Here is a 14,778-nt window from a genome sequence, read left to right on the forward strand (position 1 = left end):
TGAGACCTGATCTCCCAGGTTCTCTCCCACTAAGCCGCATTGGGATTGTAGTTTCATTTCCCACCATAATACTCTTTAGCTGTGGTGATTTGAGTTTCAACTAATGATGTCCATTTGCATTGTGCTTCCCTTGTGTCTATACAGGCAAAATCTGACGAGAACTGAGAGGAGTCTTTAGCTGTACAATGGTACCTCGGGTTAAGAACTTAATTCGTTCTGGAGGTCTGTTCTTAACTTGAAACTGTTCTTAACCTGAGGTACCACTTTAGCTAACGGGGCCTCCCACTGCCGCCGCGCAATTTCTGTTCTCATCCTGAAGCAAAGTTCTTAACCCGAGGTACTATTTCCGGGTTAGCGGAGTCTGTAACCTGAAGCGTCTGTAACCCAAGGTACCACTGTATTAGTAAAAGTTGTGAAACTCTGCACAGGATCAAGTGAGGCCCCAAATCTTGTGTCTGACAAATGCTGCTTCATAGCAACAAATACAAGTGGCACTTGGACAATTTTTTAAAATAGTTGTTTCCTATTGTGCTTCTCTTTCTTTTGTACAGATGAATTAAGCTCTTGGGATCTTCTGATCTGCCTATCTTCCAGCAAAGCAGACCACGAAAATTGCTTAAATAGAGTGGAATCGCATGGAGCAACATTACTGCAGAAGGTATGGTTCAAAACTGTCATCTTTGTTTTTGACATGCCCTTAAGTAGTTATTGGCCCACCCAGTTAGATGCTAGTTCTGGGACCTTTTCGTACGTTTTTAGCTATCCAACCGGTTATAGCTATCCAACCGGTATGGGAATTTGCTGGTGTTAGAGGAGGACCATTGTGTGAATGATGTCTCAGGCGCAATCTGCAAAAACTCTACCTGAAAGACCTCTGAGAATAAGACTGAGAGAAAACAGCCTCCTGAGATTTTGGAGATTTTTTGCCAGGAACAGGCAACACTTGTTTCAATGAGGCTTTTGTGGCAATGAAAATTGCAGGTGCTGAGGGCTTGAATTGGATTAGGCCTGCAATAAACCCAGTGCTTTTTTTCTTTAAAAATGTTTAGGGGTACTCTCATTTTCCTACTCATATTGAAATACTGCCCCTCAATGAGGCCAAACTTAGATTTACAAAACGTTTAGGGATACGCGTATCCCTGAGTACCCCCAGAAAAAAGCACTGTATAAATCCATGCTATAGTGTCTTAATCCAGGCAGAGCCCCTATACAGTGGTACCTCGGAAATTGAATGGAACCTGTTCCGGAAGTCCATTCGACTTCCAAAACTTTCAGAAACCAAGGCGCAGCTTCCGATTGGCTGCAGGAAGCTCCTTCAGCCAATCAGAAGCTGTGGACGCTGTGTCGGACATTCGGGTTCGAAAGAACGTTCGCAAACTGGAATACTCACTTCCGGGTTTGTGGCATTCGGGAGCCAAAACGTTCGACTGCCAAGGCGTTTGGCTTCCAAGGTACGAATGTACTGGCAAATTAGAGAACCGTGGAGTCGAAAGGGACCCTGAGGATCCTCTAGTCCAGCCCCCTGCAATGCTGAAATATGCAGCTGTCTCTTACAGGGATCGAACCTGCAGCCTTGGCATTATCAGCACCACGCTCTAATCAACTGAGCTATTGTGGTGTGAGGCACAACAGCCCTGCATCTGAGGGTGGAACTCTGTGACTGACATCACCTGAGGTTTGGCCTGAGTTAGCTAGTCCAATGGTCTGACACATTCAAAGGCAGCTTCATATCCTGGGTGCAGGGACATCCCAGCATTTCAGGCTAAGGATCTTGAGTAAAAGACCTCTGAGATGCTGGAGAGGTAGCTTCTTGTAAGGGTGAACGGCACATCCCGTTGGCTTGATTCTGGAGTAGACAGCTTTGTGGAGAGTTGTAAGCACATGTTTAATTCTCCCCCTTTGATATAAGTGGAAAGCGCAGCGGCTTAGCCTTGGCTGGATCATGCCCACTGAAATTTCTACATGATGCCGCAATAATTCTGTGTTATCTGACCTAGATTGTTGTAGTTCACCTCACCCACAGCTGGAATTCAGCTCTCACACATTGCAATAAAAATATAGGATTCCAAAGAAATGGACACAAATGTCTCATTGAGGCAAGAATGCTTGGGAACAAAAGGAAACAAAGTGTGCAACATGTGCTCGGCATTTTGAAAGGATTTAAGTGGGTGTCACAAGTTTTCTTGCCAGGGCAGGCTTGACTTTAAGGTCTTTTTTTTTTAAGGCTTTATTGCCCTTTTATAAACATCTAGCATAAACATCTCTCCTAGGCAATTGGCAGTTGTATCTATAAATAAACAAAATGCCAGTAGGGTTTTGGACTGAATGCCAAAGAGGGAACTTGCCTCGATTTCTGATTCCTTGGGGATGTTCACACCTACGTGACGTGCAATTAAAAATGAACAGGATTTAGGGCTGATTGAAACCCCCAAGATAGTTTCTGTCCATTTTCTCTCCCCACGTAAGGGAACGAGTCCCAGCTAATATCTCTGGAGCAGCAGAGCGCCTTAGTGGCATCCTTGACTGGCACAATAAAAGTGACGCAGCAGCTACGAAAAGGAAACGCCAATGATCAGAATCTCTCCCATTGTTTTCAGGCAAATGCCGTTCCCCAAATACAGCGCCTGCTTTGCAGGAAAGAAGGGTTATGCCAGATAGTCAGAACATTTCCAGGTAACATTCTGATTTATTCCAATGGACGTTTGGTTAATTTTTTTTATACAAAAAATCTTTGTGTGTTTGCTGGAATGTGAACCCACCTTGGCTCATCTTGGGTCGCTCTCGAAAATAACCTGTTACTCATAGTGTCAGGGCAGCCCATCCCGTTTTGCCGCCTGAGGGGAAACGAGAATGAGCTGCCTCCTGCTCCCCTGGCTGCCATATCCTGTCCTGCCCCCCACCTCCCTGTCTTCTCCTGCCCCCCACTTCTGCTGCCACTGAAATGCAGCAAGATGGACGTCCCACAAAGCCTCCCCACTTGTCTTCTCCACCCCAGGGGTGTGGAAGACGAGTGGCAGTGCCATGTCCCGAAAGTGGTGGGGCGGGCAGGGAGCTGCCTCTTCTGCTTCTGCCGCCTGAGGCGGCTGCTTTATCCTGCCTCGTGTGTGGACCAGCTCTGCACGGTACTTAAATGTCATTCAGAGGCATTAAAGCTATTCAGTGCTCTTGTGATGGCCTGGGATTCAGACTCGGAGGCTGAACCTGAGGGATCCCAGCCTGCACAGGATTCCCCACCTCCAGAACCAGCTGAGCCAGGGTTGGGACCTGAGCCTGAAGGGTCCTCCCCTGTGCTGGATCCTTAGGTGCAGGCACCAGCTGAGTCTGCTCTGGCCCCTGAGGTGATGGAGGACCCATTGCCTGCAGGTGCTCCACTCTCAGCCCCGTCAGGGGAAGAGGAGGTTGCCTTTGGGTCCGGTAACCCTCCAGCCTCTCCTGAGCTGCAGAGGCTCAGGGCAGAGAGGCGGAGGGAACTAAGTTCCCGCAGGAGGAGTGCTCACCTCCAGGCCAGGAAAGGCGAGTCACCTGTGGACCGGGGTCGCCCTATGCCTCGGGGCAGATAAAAGCCAGTCAGCCCCAGTCCCAAGTTGCGGGAGCAACATTGTTCGTAGCCTGTTCCTGCCTGAACCCTGCCCTGCTTTCCTGCCTGAGCTCCTGAGCTGCCCTGGCTCCCTGCTTGCAAGCCTGTTCCTGACTTCACCCAGCTCCCTGCCCTGCATCAAGCTTCAGCTACTATGGACTGCCTCCACATTGCACCTCTGACCATGGACCGGACTTGAACCTTGCCTCCCGGGTAACTCACAGGACCAGCACAGCTCTCCATGCATTGAAAGAACCTGGGAGCAAGCAGACGGGCATCACTGCAAACATTCCCTGCTGTCTGTGCATTCACAGTGTGGAAAGGGCCTCTATGCATCATCTTCTTCGGCGATCACTCGTAGCTGAGTAAGATTGTCTTCCATAAACTCGGTTTTAACAGTGAGTCTAAAAGTGACTGTGGAGGCCAAGCCTGAATCCACACATCCTTCCACAGTGGGGACATAGGCTTCTGGGTGTGAGTTGATCACGGTCTGAATTTGCCAAGCGTGCCTTCCTGTTAGTGTGTTTCTCGCTTTTGTCCTGAGTTTGAGCGTCTTCCATGACACCTTTGGTAAAGGCTGTTCTCCAACTGGAGCACTCACAGGCCAGTGTTTCCCAGTTGCCGGTGTTTATACTACATTTTTAAAGATTTGCCTTAAGAGAGTCTTTGAACCTCTTCTGTTGACCACTGGCATTACGTTTACCATTTTAAAGTTTGGAATAGAGTAGTTGCTTTGGAAGACGATCATCAGGCATCTGCACAACATGACCAGTCCAACAAAGCTGATGTTGAAGAATCATTGCTTGAATCATTGTTCATGCAGGAGGGGACACTGGTTCAATGAGGGTCTCCCCTTTGCATGGAAGAGTCCTAGGGGCATGCACCCTACACTCATAGTGCCCCTTCGCACACCAGCAATATGTGCAGATGGCTTTGTTGTGGCTGCGTTGAAGGCTTGTCAAGGAAGCCCCATGAACCCCATCACACCTCCTTCGGTGAATGAGAGAGTAATTCAGACCCCCTTGCCAGATAAAGGAGAATGTGGCCGTACTAGGCTTGCCCTAAGGCCTGGTTCTCCTTGAGGTATCAATCCTGTTAGTGATGTGCCCTTCCAGCCCGAATGTGCAGGCTCTCCTGACATTATGCTCCTGCGTATGGAAAACAACAAGGTGGCTCCTTTTGTCGCTGCCATTGGTAAACAATTGGGAGCCAGGAATCCTTGCCAGGAATCTAGTGCAAATGGTAGCGAGATCTACCAGCACAGCCAGATCCCCCTTCTGTTCTAGGGTAAGTTTCTGCATTACTGCATGATGTCAGTGGCCCACCTGTCAGTGGCCCCAGTCCTGCCACTCACACCTGGCCCAGGGCGGGGCCTGATGGGCTCTATAAAGGACTTCTGCCGCTGCCGCTGCTGGGCAGAGAGGACTCTGTTTTGTTTTTGTTTTTTGTTTAAATTGCTGTTATTTTTTTACCTATGTCATTTTAAACTGTGATATTAATGCTGTATTCTTAGTTTTCGATTTAGATTTATGTGGAAATTGTTTTCCATTTGGTTGTGTATTTTTTGGGTGTGGTTTATTTATTGTTTATGACTTTTGTAATTATGTAAATCTTGTTATGCTGTAAGCTGCTTTGAGCATTGTTTTTTTAACTGTGGAAAGGTGGCATGCAAATAAAAAATGATGATAATGATGATGATCTGAATTTTCTGCCTGTTGTGCACCTGTTGATATGGACATGACATTTTTAAAAGTGGTAACTCGCCCGCCACAAACCTGGGACTAGAAGCTTTTAAGACTGGGGGAAGGATAATATTTTTAATGGTTGCGCATACCCAGCCTCTCCAAATGTCCCTATTTTCCAAGGACGTCCCTGATTTAGAGAAGCCGTTCTGCTTTCTGATTTCAACCCAAAATGTCCTGCTTTTCCTTAGGCTGTCCCTATTTTCATTGGAGAAACATGGGAGGATATAGAGTTATCCATCCCCCTAGTTGTCTGAAGGCAATCCTATATGGGGAAGGTTTTTTAAAAAACGTTTAGTGTTTTAATATATGTTGGAAGCTGCCCAGAGTGGCTGGGGCAACCCAGCAAGATGTGTGGGGTATAAATAGTAAAATTATCATTATGGAATGGGACGTCCCTATTTTCATTGGAGAAATGTTGGAGGATATGCATACTTAGGGGGGAAATGAACTTAACTATTACATTATAAAAGGAAAAGGATTGTTTTGGCGTCAAAGTGGCTCACACAGTCAAATGGCACACCAAGGAGTGTCTTGTTCTTGCCACCGAGTCCTCACCCACACTTGAACTTTAAAAGGGGGAGGGCTGAGTTATCTTAGAAACAAGGACATAGCCTGCACATTTATTCAAGAGGAGCGATTTCAAAATAAAAATAAAACACTTTCCTATTGTTTCTCCTTTTTCCCTTGGCTCCTCTCCTCAGTCAGGATATCCTCCCCTGTATCTGCTGTGTTGATTTAACTTTAGTTTTCCTGGCAGCACCTTTCGAATTAGCGTTCAGCGCAAGGATTATGGCTTGGAATTATGAAGTTTTATTGCCCGGGGTCACGTGCATAATCTTGGAAAGGAAATTGGAACGGGCTCCTTTGGGTTGCTGTTGTGTGATGCATGTGATGCCTTCTCGCAAATTAATAGCTGTGCTCCAAAAATGAGAAGTCACCACTAGAATGAGAGAACAAAATAGGAGAAAGAGGGAGACAAATAAAACTTGAGTTTTCCTAACGGGGTGAGGCGCAACAAAGCAGAAAGTTAAGGGCATGATCTAGCTGTGTGAAAATCATTTGATTTTTTTATGGGAGAGGCTTAAGCAGATGTTTACAATCGATGGGAGTTTAAAGTGTTTCTTTTTGTCTGGATTTTGCCATCAGCAGAGGGTTGTTGTTGTTTTGGATGAGTAGTAATAAATAATGGCAGTGTGACTGCTTCTTATAAGTGCCTATATTTCTTAGATTTGTTCCGTCTTTCACAATACTTTTCACATTGCCTCTGCAATCAGGTCATCCCGATTTCCCCTGTGTTTTTCTTTAACGTGCTTTCAAAACAACAGTTTTGCCACAGGCAGCCTTTCCCTTCATCCTCCGGCCCAATGGTGGCATGTGGTGAGTCTGCTGCTCAGTTTGGCTGCCAGCCACTGTACACTCCCTTAGCCCTGACAGAGACGCCGTGTCTCTCTTCATCTTCGTGGTATCTTCCGCAACAAAAATAGTGTATGTAGACTGCAGATGAATTCATCATGCGAAAGGCTGGGCTGGATGAATCCCTAGCTGGAATTAAGATTGCCGCAAGAAATATCAACAACCTCAGATATGCAGATGACACAACCTTGATGGCAGAAAGTGAGGAGGAATTAAAGGACCTTTTAATGAGGGTGAAAGAGGAGACCGCAAAATATGGTCTGAAGCTCAACATCAAAAAAACTAAGATCATGGCCACTGGTCCCATCACCTCCTGGCAAATAGAAGGGGAAGAAATGGAAGCAGTGAGAAATTTTACTTTCTTGGGCTCCATGATCACTGCAGATGGTGACAGCAGTCACGAAATTAAAAGACGCCTTCTTCTTGGGAGAAAAGTGATGACAAACCTAGATAGCATCTTAAAAAGCAGAGACATCACCTTGCCAACAAAGGTCCATATAGTAAAAGCTATGGTTTTCCCAGTAGTGATGTATGGAAGTGAGAGCTGGACCATAAAGAAGGCTGATCGCCGAAGAATTGATGCTTTTGAATTATGGTGCTGGAGGAGACTCTTGAGAGTCCCATGGACTACAAGAAGATCAAACCTCTCCATTCTGAGGGAAATCAGCCCTGAGTGCTCACTGGAAGGACAGATCCTGAAGCTGAGACTCCGATACTTTGGCCACCTCATGAGCAGAGAAGACTCCCTGGAAAAGACCGTGATGTTGGGAAAGATGGAGGGCACAAGGAGAAGGGGACGACAGAGGACGAGATGGTTGGATAGTGTTCTCGAAGCTACCAACATGAGTTTGACAAAACTGCGGGAGGCAGTGGAAGACAGGAGTGCCTGGTGTGCTCTGGTCCATGGGGTCACGAAGAGTCGGACACGACTAAACGACTAAACAACAACAAAGACTGCAGATATCGACATGGCAGATGTTATGTACTGAGCTGAATCCTAGAACAATAGGATCCAGAATGCAGCAGTCTGACTGGTCCGCAGGAGCCACCCAATCCAGCTCCAGGGGGAAGTGAATCAGCAACCTGATTGGCCTGCAGGAGCAGCCAATCAGGCTTCTGGAGGTGGTGAATCTGCAACCTGATTGGCCTACAGGAGAAGCCCGGAATTATCAATGACGCAAGGCCCATTGTGTAAATAATGTATATATAGCTAGACGTCTTGGGGAAAGTTTCATTCATTGCTACTATGAGATGAATAAAGAGCATGAAATTCACACTCAACTCCGAGTATATTTCAGCAGACATGGCTTGGAAGCTTCCTACATTTCTGGTTGCTTTGCTTCTTCTTTCTTCTTCTTTTGAATTTTATTTATAAGTTTCCAGAGTTTACAAATTTAACACAACATACATACTTTCCCATTGATATTCAATTACCAGTTGACTCCCCACCCCTGCTGCCCCTCCATAATTTCTAGTATTGCTGCATATTGAAATTATCCTATTCCCCGTCCTTTCCCATTATTCCCAAATATTTTACGGCTGCTTTTCATTCAACTCCTACCTGTGTTTTTACATGTTTACAACAATTCTTCAAATATTCATAGAATCACAGAATTGTAGAGTGGGAAGGGACCCAAGGGTCATCTAGTCCAACCCCCCTGAAATGTAGGAATTGGTTTGCAATCCTCTTTCAAACCTGCCTCTTCTTGGTCTCTAAATTTCATAGTTAAATTTGCCAATCGGGCATATTCCATTTCAACTGCCACCACATCTGGCTTCACTCTGTCAGAGGAAGCAAGAGCCATTGGTGAGGTGATCTTTCCTTCTTTCCTCACCTATTTTTCTGGAATATGTTGCAATTTCTTGACGTGAGAGACCATCACAGAGTTTCCCCCATCTTCCCAGTTACAGTTTCACAGTAGCAGGTGGTTGTTTAGTGCTGTCAGCTGTGAATTGTGTCATCTTCATCTGCATTCCTTCTGCAGGTTGATCGATAACCAGCTGCCTTAACCTTACATTTCTTTTCTTTTCTTTTTTAAAAATATTTTTTATTGATTTTCTTTTCTCATAACAAATATCCAATAGCATTACTAAACATTTCTTTTTCAATTTCCCCCCTCCCTGTTGACTTCCCTCAGCTTCCATTTCTGGTTTATTCCATCAAATGATACATTCTGCTTTTTGTATATAATACTGTGTTATCACATTGTTATACTTCTTATTCTCTGTAAATAAAATTATAAATGTTTATTTATTTAAATCTTGCCAGCGAGTCCATATTTTGCTGTTGTTTCTGCAGATATATTGTAAAAGGTTCCCATTCTTTTTCAAAATCGCTATTGTCCTTTTCATGAAGTTTGTCCATTGAATTTGCTAACTCTGCATAATTCATCAGTTTTTCTTGCCATTGTTCTTTTGATGGTACTTCTCCATCTTCCAATTTTGTGCTATTAAAATTCTTGCTGCTGTTGTAGCATACATAAATAATCTCCGTTTTTCTCTTTGACAACTCTTATCCTAAAATACCTAACAAAAAAGCTTCTGGTTTTTCGACAAAAGTTATTTTAAACAATTTTTTTTCAGTTCATTGTATATCATTTCCCTTTTTAAAAAAAAAAAAAAAATCTTGCAGTCCCACCATATGTGGTAAAATGTACCTACCCCTTAACCTTACATTTCATTGGAAGTCTCTTAGGTCTCTTTTAGCACTGGGCCTGAACCCAAATATCTTCCTTTCCTCCTAAGAGAAACACCCACACGCCCACAGCTAGTGATGCAAATAATTACTGCTTTAAAAATTGCCAAAGTGTCATCAGAAATCACTTGGAACCAAACTACGCATCATTGCTTTGAGAGGAAATCCCCCGCTGGCAAAAAAAAAATAGGGGATTCCCCCCCCCCCAACCCAATACTAGCTTCAGAAAATGGATTTTCCTCAGGAATGCCCACCTACTCGAATCCCATTAACTATTGGTCACCATCCCTAAACTAATGCTATTTGCATTTAAACAACAACTGCAGCTGCCTGGCATATGATTGTCATGTGTAGTTTGCTTCTTAGTCAGATGATACTATGCTTGCTCCTTATGGGGAAATCTCTACTGAAAGTCAGGATAAGATTATATAGATTATATTATATATCACTCTTTCCTAGTAGTGATGTATGGAAGTGAGAGCTGGACCATAAAGAAGGCTGATCGCCAAAGAATGGATGCTTTTGAATTATGGTGCTGGAGGAGACTCCTGAGAGTCCCATGGACTGCAAGAAGATCAAACCTATCCATTCTGAAGGAAATCAGCCCTGAGTGCTCACTGGAAGGACAGATCCTGAAGCTGAGGCTCCAATACTTTGGCTACCTCATGAGAAGAGAAGACTCCCTGGAAAAGACCCCGATGTTGGGAAAGATTGAGGACACAAGGAGAAGGAGACGACAGAGGACAATATGGTTGGACAGTGTTCTCGAAGCTACTAACATGAGTTTGACAAAACTGCGGGAGGCAGTGGAAGACAGGAGTGCCTGGCGTGCTCTGGTCCATGGGGTCACGAAGCGTCGGACATGATTAAACAACTAAACAACAGCACCATATGATGTTGTCATGAAGAACTTCTTCCTTTCTGTCAATATACTGATGGAACTTCCATTACATGTTTATATATGCCTCCGCACTGCTTAACTCTGGACTCGGCTACACAGCTGCCAATGAAATGTTGAAAATGTGTCGCAAGGTGCAATATACAAATGTGTCGCTAGATGGCGATGGTGAGCTGTGCCAAATTCAATGTATTTTTCAAAACGTTTTTTAAGAAAGCATTTTTTATATGTGTGTAGATTCTGTGGGATTTTTTTATTTTTTTGTAGCTTCACTAAATACCTATCACCAGTGCCTCTATTTGAAATCCTAGAATCTCGACGTTCTCTGAATTCTCATGTGGTGACCACGGTGGGAAAGCAAATTTTGCTTCCTCTTGTACCGTTTTCCTTTGTATCTTAGTGACAGAGCCTCGAGAAACTGTTTAGAGGAGAAGGGTGACTGCCACATTCTTGCACCTGGCCTAGTTTAAAAGGAGTCCCTTCTTCCTGAAGCCCTTTCCTTGCTATTTCCCCAGAGGTGCTGCCAGAGGAGGAAAACTCCCTGCAACCTACCTGGACAAACTGAGCGAATAGAAAGTGCCCCTTTCCCCGGTACTCTATGCTCCTGCTGCTGGAAATGTTGTTGGTGCAGGAGCAGGTTTGTACAGAAGACCCAGTTGGTACACTGCTTTTCCTGGCAATGGAGCAGCGCAGAATTAGCAGTGAAGCAAACGAAAAGTCAGTTTAACTGGCTCCTTGCATGGCCATCCCACACTGGGACATACACTTGCTTGACATTCACCAGAACTACTGCTGCTGTTCTGCCTTACTAATACTAATAAATACTGAGGGTCAAAGTTGGTGCAATGCTCAGCAGCCCTGATTATTTTGTGCGTTTGCCTGCAAAAAAATGTAAAAGGTCTTGGTCTCATGTAAAGACTCCTGATTCCTGCATACATCAACCTAGCTCTGTGTGTGTGTGTGTGTGTGTTTGTGCGTGTATCGGAAGAGTGCAGCTTGTTGTGTGGCACATCACTCTTGGCTATTTTGCTGGGGTTCGTAGCGGCAAACCAAAGATTGCTCTGCTGTTAGATAATCTTCAGATGGAACATGGAACAGAGAAGCATTATTGTTTTAAATAAATACCATATTCAAAACAAAGGCTGGAATCCAAAGAGGCGCACGATTAGTTCTATGTGACCCAGATGGATCTGGGGTTTGTTTTGCAATTTATTATGGGGGTGGGGGGGGGGTCACAAACACTGCTGTGCATTTGGACTTTAACATATAAGTGGGCCTTCAACAAAATGTTGCAGTGTGGAGGGCTTATGCTCAGGGTTCCAACTAGCCAGCCCATGTCCTTGTCATGGATAGTCTAGCCCAGGGGTAGTCAACCTTTTTTACCTAAAAAAAGGGTAAAGGACCCCTGGGAGTTAAGTCCAATCGTAGACGACTCTGGGGTTGCGGCGCTCATCTCGCTTTACAGGCTGAGGGAGCCGGCGTTTGTCCGCAGTTTTTCCGGGTCATGTGGCCAGCATGACTAAGCCGCTTTTGGCACAACGGAACACCAAAACAGAGCACCACACAGAAACGCCGTTTACCTTCCCACTGGAGTTGTACCTATTTATCTACTTGCACTGGTGTGCTTTCGAACTGCTAGGTTGGCAGGAGCTGGGACCGAGCAACGGGAGCTCACCCCGTCGTGGGGATTCAAACTGCCGACCTTCTGATTGGCAAGCCCAAGAGGCTCAGTGGTTTAGACCACAGCGCCACCCACGTCCCATTTTTATACCTACCACCCACTAATGCATCTTTCTTGATGGTAAAATTTTCTTACCGCCCACCAGTGGTCGATGGGAGGAGGATTCGGCTTGTGCCGTAGAACCTCCTACCGCCCACCTAGAATCCTGAAACGCCCACTAGTGGGCAATAGGGACCAGGTTGACAACCCCTGGTCTAGCCCAGTCCCCCTCTTGCACAGAGTTTTCTGTTTTATTTGGTCAATATTCCACAGCTACTGAGCTTGCTCAGTCCTAATTCGGCTGTTTGGGGTATTTCCTCCCCATCCAGCCACCCACTGAGCAGGTTGCCTATGTTTTAAATATATTTCTGCAAACCTTGGGGGTTCTCCATGACTGCTGATACCTTCCTCTTGTGCATGAATGGCACCATTTCAGTTGCATATGCATCCACATAATAATGATCAACGGATCAAATGAGATTTTCGTTACTTCAAGACCATTTTAAATATGCCAAATTTTCCACATGGGAAGTAATACCATGAATAAAAGAGCATGGGAACCATGCTGAAAATGGCCTATGTACCATTTTGTTGTGTGTACCTTCACTGTTTTGAAGGGAACTTAGGTTGAGTCCTAGCTATAGTTTAAAAGGGGGTTTCAGCACTTGGTCATTGCTTTCTGTAAGACAGCAGTGCTTTATCGTATCTGCATTTTAGAGTGCTGTTATCTGACACCCCCAAAAGCAAGATCATTTGGACAATGCTATTCTGCATTTCCCAAAGCTTATATCCCATCATTGTGGCTGAATGGTTGAGGGTTTCATCCTTCACTTTCTAGTTTTCCATCCTAACCATTTTGAAAACCATGGATAATTAGAAAACTGCGCTTCAGAACAGTTAGCTTATTCAGTAGATAATTTGACTGGTATGCGCAAGGTTTTTCAAAAGGCTAGGTCATTGTGGTTGGAAAAATGAAAGTATTTTTCTCTCTAAGTTAGGCTCTGTTCCATTTATTTTTTTTAATGCACGAAGATTTTCTTGCACCTTTTACAGACATTCGGATGAGGTACTATAATACTTTCTAATAGTTAGCTGCTTGCAGACATGATCAATTGATCAGAATTTCTCTTTACAAAATGTTCAATGTTCTCTCTTAATAAAGAGGAGGCATGGGAGGATACAGAGAGATAAGTTAAATTGTTTCCCTTGATGCAAGTGTTAAAGCCTTCTTTAACCACATCCCAGTCCTCTGAGTTTTAATCGATATGTTTTCATTTACTTTTTGGATGTGATGGATTAAATAACAGAATGGGAAAAAGACGAATCAAGACACAGTTATTACTTTCCTTATATACTTGATGTTTGTCAGGGATTTTGGGTGCCAATTCATGCTGCAATGCTCTCTGCTTTAAAACAGTGGATTGATAGTTGTCTCTCATATGTGAATAACTGCACGTAGTTGTTGTTGTTGTTTAGTCGTTTAGTCGTGGCCGACTCTTCGTGACCCCATGGACCAGAGCACACCAGGCACTCCTGTCTTCCACTGCCTCCCGCAGTTTGGTCAAACTCATGCTGGTAGCTTCGAGAACACTATCCAACCATCTCGTCCTCTTCTCATCCCCTTCTCCTTGTGCCCTCCATCTTTCCCAACATCAGGGTCTTTTCCAGGGAGTCTTCTCTTCTCATGAGGTGGCCAAAGTATTGGAGCCTCAGCTTCACGATCTGTCCTTCCAGTGAGCACTCAGGGCTGATTTCCTTCAGAATGGATAGGCCAGGTGCAAAGGAGGACAGGACTTATGCACTTAATAGTAGTGGAGGAAGACATTTCAGCAGGTGTAGCTTGCATGGCAAGGGGATATAGCTTTGCCCATGCTATAAAATGGTAGGAATGATGTGATACAAGTATGTGATACAAACTGCACACTGTAGAGATATGATTTTGATCACAGGGAGAAAAGGATTAAACATCTTCTCCTTTCACTGGTGCTTCAATAAATTGGCTTCCCCCCAAATGCCCACCACCAACACTCACAGCTTGGACTATGGGGCTCGGATGGTGGATTTGACATGTACTGACTGTGTAGCTTGGCTCTTGAAGCCCCTGATGGGTCCTCAGTGTTATGTATTCAGTGGTCTGTGTTTCCCTGAGTTTGAGTCTGGATTAAGGATTCTGAGCCCCCATGTTCTGATTTGAAACATGATATCCAATCACAGGGCATTTCAGAATTTGGGCCTCTGCCATTGGCCCTTAAACTCTGAGTCATGATTCGCAGCTTGGAAGTTTAGACAGCCAATCATGTTGGGAGTGGGAGTGGCCCAGGCCTTCAGAAATGTGTACAGTGGTACCTTGGGTTAAGAACTTAATTCGTTCTGGAGGTCTGTTCTTAACCTGAAACTGTTCTTAATCTGAGGAACCACTTTAGCTAATGGGGCCTCCCACTGTTGCCGCGCGATTTGTGTTCTCATCCTGAAGCAAAGTTCTTAACCCGAGGTACTATTTCTGGGTTAGCAGAGTCTATAACATGAAGCGTCTGTAACCCAGGTACCATTCTGATGTAAAATGAGGCAAAACGTGATTTGATTTGTTTGTATCTCTCAGTCTTGTTGTCAAGCGTGGCAGCAAGCAAACTGTTATCAGAGAAAGTTTCCCGACTTCCTAAAGGGAAGCACTGTGACTGATATGTTCAGGAAATTCAAATTAATCGAGGGGCACTCGTTTCTGCCTTCTTG

The 14,778-nt window shown here is 44.7% G+C and overlaps 1 protein-coding gene across 1 annotated transcript in view; it reads left to right on the forward strand.

The window, feature by feature from the left end:
* Positions 1-14,778, forward strand: part of CPED1 (cadherin like and PC-esterase domain containing 1) — a 135,190-nt gene that overhangs the window by 48,912 nt on the left and 71,500 nt on the right. The window contains exons 4-5 of the mRNA XM_081023526.1: positions 552-658; positions 2,598-2,673. Of these exons, the coding sequence (XP_080879652.1) occupies positions 552-658; positions 2,598-2,673 (183 nt within the window). The remainder of the gene's footprint in view (positions 1-551; positions 659-2,597; positions 2,674-14,778) is intronic.

The sequence above is a fragment of the Podarcis pityusensis genome, assembly GCF_964106645.2.
Source record: "Podarcis pityusensis genome assembly, chromosome: 10".
Classification (NCBI taxonomy): domain Eukaryota; kingdom Metazoa; phylum Chordata; class Lepidosauria; order Squamata; family Lacertidae; genus Podarcis; species Podarcis pityusensis.